Genomic DNA, 12,076 nt, shown 5'->3' on the forward strand with positions numbered 1-12,076 from the left:
CTACTGACAGCAGAGCATGTGAGTGGTTGAGGGTGATGTTTGTGGCCAGCTGGAAAAGCCCCAAGCTGCACAATAATTACAAAGGTCTCAAGACTTTCTGTCTCCCCACCCGCCCACAAGGCAAACGGCTAGAAAACGCGCTCCCCTTCTTTATCCTGAACGTGCACGGACATGACCATCGATCGTCCCCAAGGCAAACACCCCAAACCAGCCCAGTTCTCCTGCGCGCGCAGTGTGTTCCGCGGCTACAATAAGCACTGCGCATAGCCGGGCTCGCCTTCCCCCGGGCAGAGGTCAGTTGAACGAGAGATCGCGGCTTGCGAGGTGAGGAGCCAGCCCGTGAACGGGTAGGCAGCAGGCGGAGGGGGAAAGGTGCTGGCCTGCGCGGTGGGAAGGGGGGGGTGGTCACGGCGTTCCAGGTGAGAGGGAAGCTGCCGCCTGTGGGGCGGGAACAGGGTATTTCGCGCCTCAGGGCGGAGCTGTCTGGTTCCGTTACAAAGGCACAATAGACCTCCCTACCTCTACCCAACAACTACGCATGCGCCACCACCCTTCCCTCTGTTCTAGAATCTAGCGGGATGTCTAAGCAGCACCTTGGCGTTGTCTGTGCGCTATTAAGGACACATGGTATTGGTCTTATAACGAATACCTTACGCATGCGCGCTTACGCCCACTGTTTTGAAACGCATGCGCCCTTGCACCTACTAGGCACTCGGGAGTTATTGTCGAGCAGTACCTTTCCTTCGTGCATGCGCTTTTCTTCATCTTGACTTAGGTGCGCATGCGCCGTTCCCAGTACCTTGGACGTAAGCAGAGCTAGGGTTCTGTGCGCAGCGTGGCTATCGCGATACTTGTGTGCCCGCGACGCCATCCTACCTGCTTGTTTCTGCCTTCGCTGCGTAGTTTGCCGAGCAAGCAAGGCGCCCGCCGGTGAGAAGAGAGGAGGCGGAGGTTTCTTCGCCCTCCCGACCCTCACCATAGAGCCTACCGTCGCCGCACATCGAGGAGAGTGTGAGGATCTCCCGGTGAGTACGGGGAGAAGGGCCCGAGCTCGCCGCAGCCCAGCCCGCCCGGTGTGCCCGGAGGAGGCGGCTGCAGCAGTTCGGGCCCTGGGGGCGGACAGACATCTCCGCCCCCGAGCAGGGGGGCGGGCAGGGGTGTTGAGGGCGCTGAAGGCCGCGAGAACCCTCTCGGTAGGGGACGTGCGGCGGCGACTCTTCGCGGGGCCTAGCTCGGGCGCGGCCGCCATTTTGAGTGGTGGCGTTGAACGCGGCAGTGGCCCGGGAGCCTGACTGTACGGCGGGGCAGCCTTTGAGCGGGTGTGGATGGAGGCTGCGAGGTCCCTGGGGTGATGGGAGTAGGCGCCTGAGGGATTCCCTGTGGGGGGGATAGGAGGTCGGGAGGTGGGGTGGCTAAGGAGCTGCGGTAAATGGCGCCTGAGAGCGGGCGGGAGAGGCGCGCACTTGGCGGTAGTTAGTATTGCGGCCTGGCTGAGCGGCAGCGGCGACCACAAAGGCGGACGGCAACGGCGAGAGACGTCTCGGCCTTGCTGATGAAGAGGCGGGGCCGCGGTGTAACGCGTGCAGGGTCTCGCCATTGTCATCCCCGTGCCCAGCCTCGCGGCCTATTGTGAGACTCCCACGGGATTAGTGCGATCCGAGGCGCGGATTGACTGAGTCTCCCGCTCTGTGGAGGGATCTACCTCATGCAGAGTGGATTAGTCGTCCCCCTTCCCCGGGTTCCTGCAGTTTGCTCCCCAAAGACTTCCTCTGTCGGGATAATATTTTCTGCCTCACAAGGGTGTTGTGGGAATTAATCCATTAACAGATACACTGCGCTTGGAAGACAAAATTGATTTATGTAAGTGCTAATATTAGTAGTTATAGTATAATAGTAATAAAAAAATCATGTCTTTTGTTGGCACGGTAGCATATATTTGCTTTAAAACTAAATATCGTGTTTTGATGCTTAATTCATACAAAAGTCTCTCTAATTTATAAACAGATGTTCTTGATGTGTTCTGGTAGTAACAGTAATAATCTCGTTTGTCAAATTTGAATCATTATCTTGGTCAAATTTGAATCATACAATAATATTAATGAGATGAAAAAAGTGCCATTACCGGGGACCCAAGTTACAACTCAGCTTTAACTTGTATTCTTGTTCCGTATCTACCCCTGACTCTCAGATAGTCCTTGTTTTCTGTATTCCTTTTTAATTGTCTCTTCAGGTTTTTAAAGTAAAGCATTCTGATCTTTAGTAAAGTTATTCTCATGTCTTCAAGAAGGCCCATACAGCAGGCCAAGTTAAAAATGGGACATTATTCTTAGTTTAATTTGTGAAGAGTTAAGGGGGATTTTTTTGTAGAATCTCAACCCCCCCCCCCCCCCCCCCACCGCAAGTGAAGATGTGAGTGCATGTGAGAGACACTGTCAGACTGTAGAGGGATTGTGTACTGAGTTTTGTCTGCTTTGTTCAACTAAATCTGAGGCAGTACAGTACTCTGTGTCATATTTGATACCCTTCTGGATGTATGTTGCATATTATAGTACAACTCCAGAATGTAACATTAATGGAGCGTATGATGCATCATATTAGCTTGTAACTGAGGTAAAATTAAATGTGTATGGAGTAGGGTTTTGGGAGGGAGGGGGTAGCAGTACCTTATGATTATAAAACACTGACTTTTTCTCCTTGTTTTTTGTAGTGTGTTGATTTAAGTAGCAAGATGGACTGGACTGGGAAACACAATGGTCCAAATGATACATCTAGTGATGGAACAGTACGACTTCGTGGACTGCCTTTTGGTTGCAGCAAAGAGGAGATTGTTCAGTTCTTTCAAGGTATCTCTAGTATAGTCAAAATACAGTGACTTTGTTTTTACATTTCTCTCACATCAGTGTTTCACATAGTTTAACTTTTAATACCCACTTTTTTGGGTGGGAGGGGGAGTCTTGTTTTAAACTTAGATTGTTTTTCCAAACTGTGAATTATGCTCTTCTAATTAAAGTACAAATAAATTTAGATTCAGTAAAGACTAGAATATGTCTAACTTTTAGTCAGGGTAGTAAATGTATCATGCATATTGAAATAACTTACTCTGTTTGTTAGAATTTGGAGCACAGTTAAAATATTTGACTGGTAGTTATGATATCTTCATATAATGTGGGCGGACTTATTCCTGTATAGCATAAACAAACACTACTAGAACGAATATGGCTAAACCATTAATTTTTAATGAAAAATCAATGGCTTGTCTTGTTGGGTGACGGGGGAAAACTAAGCTATTTTTTTTGTTGTTTAGATTTGCTTTAAGTATTTGCTACAGTTGGGAATGTTTCAGCCTTTAACACTGTTCCCCTTGATGGGGTTATTTGTCCTTGGGTTAAAGGGTTGGAAATCGTGCCAAATGGGATAACATTGACGCTGGACTACCAGGGGAGAAGCACAGGGGAGGCCTTCGTGCAGTTTGCTTCAAAGGAGATAGCAGAAAATGCTCTGGGGAAACACAAGGAAAGAATAGGGCACAGGTGGGGATGGAGAGTTTGGGATGGTGTTAAATCTTTTTTTTGGGGGTTGTGGGTCAGTAATGCTTTTTTGGGGGGTGGGGACCATAATATTTTAACTGGCTATTTTAAAGAATTTATAATTATGATCCTAAGTTTAACTTGGAAAATACAATAGATTTGGGGGGTGGGGGAAGATAGTAATACTATGTAGTTTGCTAAAATCAGAATTTTGTCTTTTTGTATAGGGTATTCTATGATAAATCTATAGTCAGCCGTTTTTCAGCTGTATTATTTCATATTGGGGGAACAAGTTTCAGAGACTTTTGAATTTAATTTTTACAGTTAGAATTTTTAAGTAGTAAATTTTACCAATGTAAAGTTTTCTTTTGATACACTTAAGAATCTTTAAGGCTTTAGGTGAAACTTAAGTTGTATGGTATCTCTAGTCACTTTTTTATTGGATTTTGCATCTAGTTATAGAAATGATTGTACAAAATTATTTAAATATCTGTTGTAACTTTCAAAGAGCTTATGCATGTATTCTTATTTGTGCCTTGAAAATCCTCTCTTACTTAGGTACATTGAAATCTTCAAAAGTAGTAAGAGTGAAATCAGAGGATTCTATGACCCACCAAGAAGAATGATGGGACAACAACGACCTGGACCATATGATAGACCATTAGGAGGAAGAGGGGGTTATTATGGAGCTGGGCGTGGAAGTATGTATGACAGAATGCGTCGAGGAGGTGGTGGATATGACGGTGGTATGTGTATCTAATGAGCAAAGGTTCTGTTGTCAGTTTCTTCATGTTTCTGACATTTTAGTCAAGAAATAGAGAAATGGCAGTAATTTCAGTACCTACTAGGTTTGGAGAGTCTTTTTGAAATCTGGATTGTTATCTGTGGTGTCATTACCCAATGGGACTTGTTGAAAATGGTGACGTGTTTATAAAGGTAAAGGAATGGTATGAGAACACATCAGGAAATTATTATTTTTAATTGATGCAGGAAATTTTTCATTTACACTTGATGCTGAGAAATCCTACTGTCATCAGCACATAACGGAAGTTACCAAAAGGTTGCAAAAATGTTGTTCATATATTATAGTTTTGTAATTATAGCACATTCACACACTTTTCTTCTTAAATTGTACAGGATATGGTGGCTTTGATGATTATGGTGGCTATAATAACTATGGCTATGGAAATGATGGCTATGATGACAGAATGAGAGATGGGAGAGGTAAAATCAAGAATTAAAAATTTTGTACATAATGTGCTCTTCTAAAGGGTATTCTCAAAGAACGGATATTGGTCTTCATATGAGAAGTAACCACCAGATTGTCAATTAAAGTAAAAATATCTGGCATGTATGAGTGTTGGGGTTAAAATGTTTTTGTTACCAAGGTTTGGGATATGGGTGTACTTTGTCCCAGTCAAGAGTGGCAGTTTCATGATGTGTATACTTTGAAAATAGCAACCAGTGGTAGTAATTGAGTCTTTCCAGCCTTTCATGAGGTACTCAAGTGTACTGTTTTACAGGTATGGGAGGACATGGCTATGGTGGAGCTGGAGATGCAAGTTCAGGTTTCCATGGTGGTCATTTTGTTCATATGAGAGGATTGCCTTTTCGAGCTACAGAAAATGATATTGCTAATGTAAGTATGATAAGAAAATTTCTCCTACTGTTGTGCTGTAGCTTTTCATGTTGCTGTCTCTCCCAGACATAGCTATTCTTCTTTATGGTTCTCCATGTTTTTGTTCTAAGAGTCAGCAATTAATCCCATTGAATCTATTGTAGCTTCTCCTGCAGTGGAAACAATTGCTTGTATCTGCAGCAACACAACACTGAACTCACAATTTAAGGTTGGGCTTTTCAGAGGTATTGGAGATAAGCACCCATTGCTCACTCACTTTTAGTGAAAGTTGGGTGCCTAACTCCCTTAAATGCTTTTTAAAATCCCATCCTAACATACACAGTTGTTCTTTTGACTAGAAGTCTGAGAAAATTACCAGGTTTATGGCTTAGCCCTCTGTTTCCAGTCCCATTGGTTGAGATTTAGTTGTAGAAAGTGTTCTTGATATGAGAGCTCCTAATTAAATATAACTTTTCAAAATTATTAGAATGTTACTAGCACACTGTGAAACAGCAGAAATAATTAAAACTGAACAGTTCTTAAAAATTGGGGGGGGGGCTTTGTGATGTTTCTGATGTCAGATTTCCAAACCAGCAAGTGGGTAGTTACTAAACTTTTTTTGGCCATAAATGAAAACTATTTAGGTTCTACTTCAGCTTAAGTGGTACCACTCTCTGATTACCCTCTGGCTTTTCTCCACACTAGACTAGTTATCCAGCAGCAGTTATCTCTCAAATAGATGGAGCTAATAGCTTCTAGCCTTTCAAAAGGTGGGATTTCTAGCCTGTATTTAGATGATGCAAAGCAGTTTTTTTCTAGCAGGTGATGTTAGCTTGTCAAATTTGGAAATAATTGCAGTTTTAAGGCTAGAGGCAGCCCTCATCTATAAGATGATCTCTTGCATAACTGCCCTAGAGTAATTCCTGTATCAAGCCCAATAACTTGTGGTTTGAAATACAAAATATTTTTCAAAAGATATGAAAGCTTGATTTAAAGACTCCAAGTGACTGATGATCATTACATCCATTGTTAAATTGTTCCAATCCTGATTTGTGCGGGGGGGGAACATGTCTCAAAAATTCAAAATGAAAACATAATTTCAGCTTCCTGTCATTGGATCTTTTTATGGTAAAGAACTTGACTACAAAGCTTTGCTGCAGAGCACACTTACGTAGGACTGGTAGTTTGCTTGATGTGTGATCCTAAAATTATTACTGAACCCATGGACTAGTGGTTTTGCTGAGGTGGGAATGCCACTGGTCTAAAACACCTTTCATTACTTATTCGGTACTTTGGCTTTCATGTGGCACAGGCAACAACCATGATTCAGCTTACCGTATTTCTCAATTTCCCAGATACGCACCTTACCCAGGTATCTTGTTATGCCCCAGTTCTGCAAACACATGCTTAAGTGTTTGCAGGTTAGGAGCTTTAACAGTACACTACCATTTTAACAAGTTATCTATGTGCTACTTAAAAGCTTTCGATTCTGAAAGCATTTACCTAATTGAAGCTTTTGTTTTCTCTCAAATGTTGATCTCCTGTGGATGGAATGCTATTGTCTTATCAGACCTACTCAGACTGACCACGTTGCTCTTTAGGTTTATATTCTCTGTAAGCAGCAGTTAAAGAGGTCGCAATTCTACCAATTCACATGTTCAAGTACCCTTTAGCTTATTAAATTTGATTCAGCTACTGTTCTACAATATTTAACTTCAAAGTATTGTTATACTAGTTATACCAATCGTGGGAAATGTCAAGTGCAAAGGACAAGATCCATGAGTCCACAGTTCTATTTTTGGCTCTATTGGCTTGTTTTGTTTCCTTTAACAAATCACTTACCTTTCTGAATCTAGTCTACCTGTTTGACAAATGGGATAATACTTAAGAATTTACCTGTAAGACAGCTAAATTTTGTAAAGTGAGATCCTTGGATAAATCTTACTATTATAAGATGAGGTAGTATTTATAGAGAATATAGTCATGTCTAGAAGGAGAATTAATCTGTTCATACTCTAGGAATAAGAAACATTGGACTGATTGAGCAAATTAGAACCAAAAATATTGGGTAATTCCAAACATTTTCTTTTTAAACTGTCACTTATCATGATGAGCTCTTTAAAATCGTAATTTAAATGTTGCTTCTAAAGCTGTTTAATACAATGCTTGAATATTATTTTGATATTTGTGAATGAACATTGTTAATTTGTAAATCTTTTAGTTTTTTTCACCACTGAATCCTATAAGAGTTCACATTGATATTGGGGCAGATGGAAGAGCAACAGGAGAAGCAGATGTGGAGTTTGTAACACATGAAGATGCAGTGGCTGCCATGTCTAAGGATAAAAATAACATGCGTAAGTATTACCAGTGTGAACTTGAACCATTCAATGACCAGCCCTAATTAGATTCCTAGGTCTTTTGTGCATCTACTAGATGAGAGCTGTCATTGGGTGTTGTAAAAACTTAAGATGAAACTGACAGCATGCTCTCAGCTCACTTCTTTCTTCCACCTGCCTTCTGCTTTCTCTATGAAATACATATTTTATTGGCAGTAGGAAGGAAAAGCAGTTCTTAAGGTGCTATGAACGTGAATAGAGCCAACTAGCCTGAGGAATAGTGGAAGTAGAGAGTGGAGGCAGGCTCTTGCCTTTAGACACTCCACATCTGCAGATCCTGAAAGTTCCTTTAAATATCTGAGCTTGCACCTATGCTGCATTGTGGTGTGGCTTGATTTTCCTGTTTATTTTTTTAATGGCTTGATTTCATGTTAATAGCTTGTGGAAAAATAACATTGAAAGTCTGAAACCTGTTTACCCACAGAGCATGTGCAGCATATGCTGCCCTGCCTGTATATCTCAGCTCTGGCATGGGATGACCACATGCAGAGTAAGAGGTTTCATTGTCCATTTAAGTCATTGTCTTTTTGAGACTACCAGTAAGGGTGCAAATTGTGACAGTAGTCATAATGAATATGGACAGTTATCTATTAGGAACTAATCTAACACCGACTCTCTGATCTAAAATACTGAGTAGGTTTTTTTTATTTGTTAAAGAACATCGATATATTGAACTGTTTCTGAATTCAACTGCTGGAGGAGGCTCTGGAATGGGAGGCTATGGCAGAGATGGAATGGGTATGTATGGCTTCAGATTTTAGTTCATTAGCAAATAGAAACTTGATCTCATTATAACATTGCATGTTTTACCTTCCAGATCAAGGAGGTTATGGTTCTGTTGGCAGAATGGGAATGGGTAGCAATTACAGCGGAGGATATGGTACTCCTGATGGCTTGGGTGGATATGGTAAGTAGTGGTTTTGTTTTTAATTACGTGAATTGGCTACAAAAGTTCTGCTGTCACTTTGAAAGTTTTTGTGCAGTTTTAAAGTGAGAACTTGAAATTTTAGAATTGAAACATTTTTAAAACTTGAATTTTTTTTTTTTTTTTAACCAGAGGTAATGTCTTTATTATAGACCACCTTTGCTCCCACTGGTGAATGAATCAAATTTTTATGGCAACTGTGGCAATTGTTTTCATACAGAAAGAAATATTGGGGGAAATGGAACATTTTCAGCTGCTTTTCAATGCAATTTAACAGTTTAAAAACAAGGGGTCCATATCCTCTGACTAAGCAGGTCTCAGTGGATCAAATGGAGAACTACTTCTGAAACTGGTAACTGTTTAATCACTTACTTTGTAGGTCGTGGCAGTGGAAATAGTGGTGGATACTATGGGCAAGGCAGTATGGGTGGAGGTGGATGGCGTGGAATGTATTGAAGAGTGACCTGGCTTCTACAAAATACCCTGGAAGAAACAGTATCTGGTCTACTAGACTTTCTTACAAAATTTAATTTCTTTTGTATTTTAAGAACTTTATAATGACTGAAGGAATGTGTTTTCACAATATTATTTGGTAAGCAACAGATTGTGATGGGGAAAATCTGTTTTCTGTAGGTTTTATTTGTTGCATACTCTGACTTTAAATAAATTTTTATATTCAAACCACTGATGTTGATACTTTTTATACTAGCTACTCCTAAGGATGTATTGCATATTCAAGAATGCATTTGGTTTAAGATGTACTATTGGTTTATTAAAGGTGGTTGTACTGTAACTTCTCTGAACACTGATTCAGTTCTCTGTAAACATGGTATAATTGAATCTTAGATTAAAGATACACTTGTTAAAAGGAATAAGATAGAAAAGTAGATTAGTTTGGTTTTGGTTACAACTTATTCTAAATTGACTTTCCAGTATATACTACAAAAAAAAAAAATCCCACAACAAAATACTAAGTTATAGGTATGGAGGATAAAAGTTTCAAATTTGGCTTCCTTGTTTTTCATGTCAAAAGCACTATCTTCAAATGCACAACTGCATAGGTTGGTTGGTGTCTGGTCTGTATGTCCATAAGAATGGGCAACTCAACTCCTCATTTTGCTGATCCTTGCACTAATATCTAGCAAGTTTCACATTTACTGATAAATCTTCATGTCTGTATACTTACAAACCAATTTGTCTTGTTAGTTAAATTACCTTCAAACATTACTAAAGTTTCCTTTTCCATATGGACAGGACACAAAAATAAATGGGGCAGAGTACTAGTTACGTTAAACTATGTCTGGTTTTAATATATTTAATACCCAAAACATGTCAGAATATTAAAAGGCATTAAGTCAAATTGTGTATGGGTCTCATTTTCCTGAGTCTGTTCAGAAAAGAAAATACAAGTAGTTTTGCTGCTGAATAGCAGGTAATAGCCTACATCTATTCAAAATTTGGCAGTTTCTTTTTCACTGAAGAAAGCACTCATCATTTTAGGGAGTTATTTGGCATCCAAATACCCCTTCAAATGAAAGCAAACATATAAGACCAGTACTTCTCAAAGTACTTTCACACAACCCAACCACAGCTTGGTAATGTTTTTGTGCATTTGTGACATGTAAGATGTTTGGAACCATATTGTTTGAAGACACTAACATACATGATGTATAATGAAGAAAAAGGTATTTCATAATTCTCAGCCACCATGCTCTTCCAAATTTTAACTGCTTGTCCTTAAATGCCTCCCTCTAATTTGTCAAATGTGCTCTTGGTTATTGAAAGTTTGTCACCTGTTTTTGCTAGTAATGTGTTTGTAATAAATGTGTTATTGTGGGAGACAATAGAATGGAGTTTATTTTGCTAGGAAGTGTGTGTGTGTGTGTGTGTGTGTGTGTGTGTGTGTGTGTGTGTGTGTGTCAAATTACCTTAAGAGGTCTACAAAACAGCTGAGAGAATTAAAATGGAAGTTTCTTGTTCAGTGTAGCTACACCTGCAATAGTATTAACCTTTTCCCTTCCTCTCCTCAAGTTTTTCCTTATCATAGAGCAGGCCCTATGATATGAAAAACCACAGCTGAATCTGTCTCTCTTAGATATGAAGGGACAGCAGACTGCTTGAGTCACAACCCATCTGAGACTTGTGCTCTAGACTTTTTGAGGGTATGGTGGGGTCAAACCTTAAGTGCTGAGTGGTTGCAACCAAAGTGGTCTGGGCGACGAAAAGGTATGCTAGTTCGATACTGGAAAAAGGGAAACGTGCTTTGTTTGATCGTGAATATTCTAGACTAGCAGTTCTCAAACTGGGTCGTAACCCCATTTTAATGAGGTCGCCAGGGCTGGTTTAGACTCGCTGGGGCCCGGGGCCAGAACTGAAGCCTGAGCCCCACTGATAGACGCTGAAGTTCAATCCTGAGGGCTTCAGCCCTGGGCAGCGAGGCTCAGGTTACAGGCCCCCTGCCTGGAACTGAAGCCCTTTGGCTTTGGCCTCCTTGGCCAGGGCAGTGGGGCTGAGGCTCCCCCCCCCCCCCCCCCCCGGGGCGGTGAGGCTTGGGCAGGCTAAGTCTTCAGTCCGCACTCCTGGGGCTGGGTAATCATTTTTGTTGCCAGAAGGGGGGTCGCAGTGCAATGTAGTTTGAGAACCCATGTTCTAGACTGAAGTGAACTTCATTTGTTGACCCAATGCCTTACTCATACTTAAAGTAGTAGTAGCATAGTACTGAACTAAACTGCACCACTCCATTAGATGGGCTTTCTGGTATCTTTTTATTGAGGGGGAGAGGCATTTAGGATAAAGCTAAGTAAGCTTTCCTCAATCATAAGTAGAAAAGTTAGATGTGTCTAGTTCTGGGTTTGGATAAACTAAGGCCCTCTGTAATCATATGGGAATCGTGAAAATATTCCCCTCAACTATCCCAATTTAATATTTGTTCCTTGAAACTGATTAAATTTACTAGTAAAATTCCTTCAGTGCAAATTCAATACCTTACCCTTTAGTCATGAATGTGATTTTAAAAAAAATCTTGATTTACACAGGGCCCTAGCTATAACTATTGAACATGCAGTGACAGAGACCTGTTGAAAATTAGGTGCTTACATGTAAAATAGCTGAAGTTGTGCATCTCCTTGCCTCATTCCTAGCTTCTGCTTTTGAAACATGGTGGATAGCTCTTACAGAAATCTACTTAGAGCTTTTTCATGCAACTTGTTGCACTGTGACCTAACTTATTTAAAAGTTAGTGCTGAGGTTACCAACTGCCAAAGGTAAGTGCATTCTGTTACATTGTGGTAGCAAATGGTGTCTTGTGATGGAATGGAGTGAGATCAACTCATTGCCATCTACCTGGCCTATTTTCAGTCAGTGGGTCAGTACCATCTGATACTGAACTAGAACTGCTTATCTGAAGTTTAATGATCTGAAAATATATTTATTTGTACTCACTTTAATAACTTAAGACAAGGTGGGTGAGCTAGTATTTTTTTTTTTTATTATTGGGCCATTGTCTGCTGGTGACAGACAAGTTTTCAGGCCACACACAGCTCCTCCTCAGGTCTGGGAAATGACTTACAAGCCTTTATAGTAGCAACACTTTCACATTATGCTGATA

General features: G+C 40.8%; 2 protein-coding genes across 20 annotated transcripts in view; one reads left to right on the forward strand and one right to left on the reverse strand.

The window, feature by feature from the left end:
* LOC119566874 (WAS/WASL-interacting protein family member 2-like) overlaps positions 1–1,859 on the reverse strand; it is a 140,284-nt gene extending 138,425 nt beyond the window's left edge. For 5 of the 10 annotated variants that reach the window (XM_043551256.1, XM_043551257.1, XM_037905841.2 and 2 more), the window contains exon 1: positions 706–1,859. In XM_043551256.1, coding sequence (XP_043407191.1) covers positions 706–1,603 — 898 coding nt within the window. In that variant the 5' untranslated portion in view covers positions 1,604–1,859. Of the gene's footprint in view, positions 1–593 lie in introns of all 10 variants that reach the window. The other 5 variants (XM_037905845.2, XM_043551258.1, XR_005226340.2 and 2 more) reach the window with 4 other exon arrangements.
* On the forward strand, positions 887–9,150 carry HNRNPH3 (heterogeneous nuclear ribonucleoprotein H3). Of its 10 annotated transcripts, none has more exons than XM_037905837.2 (11): positions 892–1,025; positions 1,828–1,860; positions 2,708–2,843; positions 3,392–3,530; positions 4,086–4,273; positions 4,665–4,751; positions 5,051–5,166; positions 7,367–7,502; positions 8,202–8,282; positions 8,362–8,451; positions 8,849–9,150. In XM_037905837.2, exons 3-11 carry the CDS (start codon positions 2,729–2,731, stop codon positions 8,923–8,925), a joined length of 1,029 nt encoding a protein of 342 aa, XP_037761765.1. In that variant the 5' UTR covers positions 892–1,025; positions 1,828–1,860; positions 2,708–2,728; the 3' UTR covers positions 8,926–9,150. The 10 variants fall into 10 exon arrangements, with proteins under 10 accessions (XP_037761767.1, XP_043407187.1, XP_037761768.1 ...); XM_043551251.1 differs by having other exon boundaries at positions 4,086–4,228; XM_037905838.2 differs by having other exon boundaries at positions 905–1,025; positions 1,846–1,860.
* The last annotated feature ends 2,926 nt before the right edge of the window (positions 9,151–12,076 follow it).

This window comes from Chelonia mydas, chromosome 7 (genome assembly GCF_015237465.2).
Source record: "Chelonia mydas isolate rCheMyd1 chromosome 7, rCheMyd1.pri.v2, whole genome shotgun sequence".
Taxonomy (NCBI): domain Eukaryota; kingdom Metazoa; phylum Chordata; order Testudines; family Cheloniidae; genus Chelonia; species Chelonia mydas.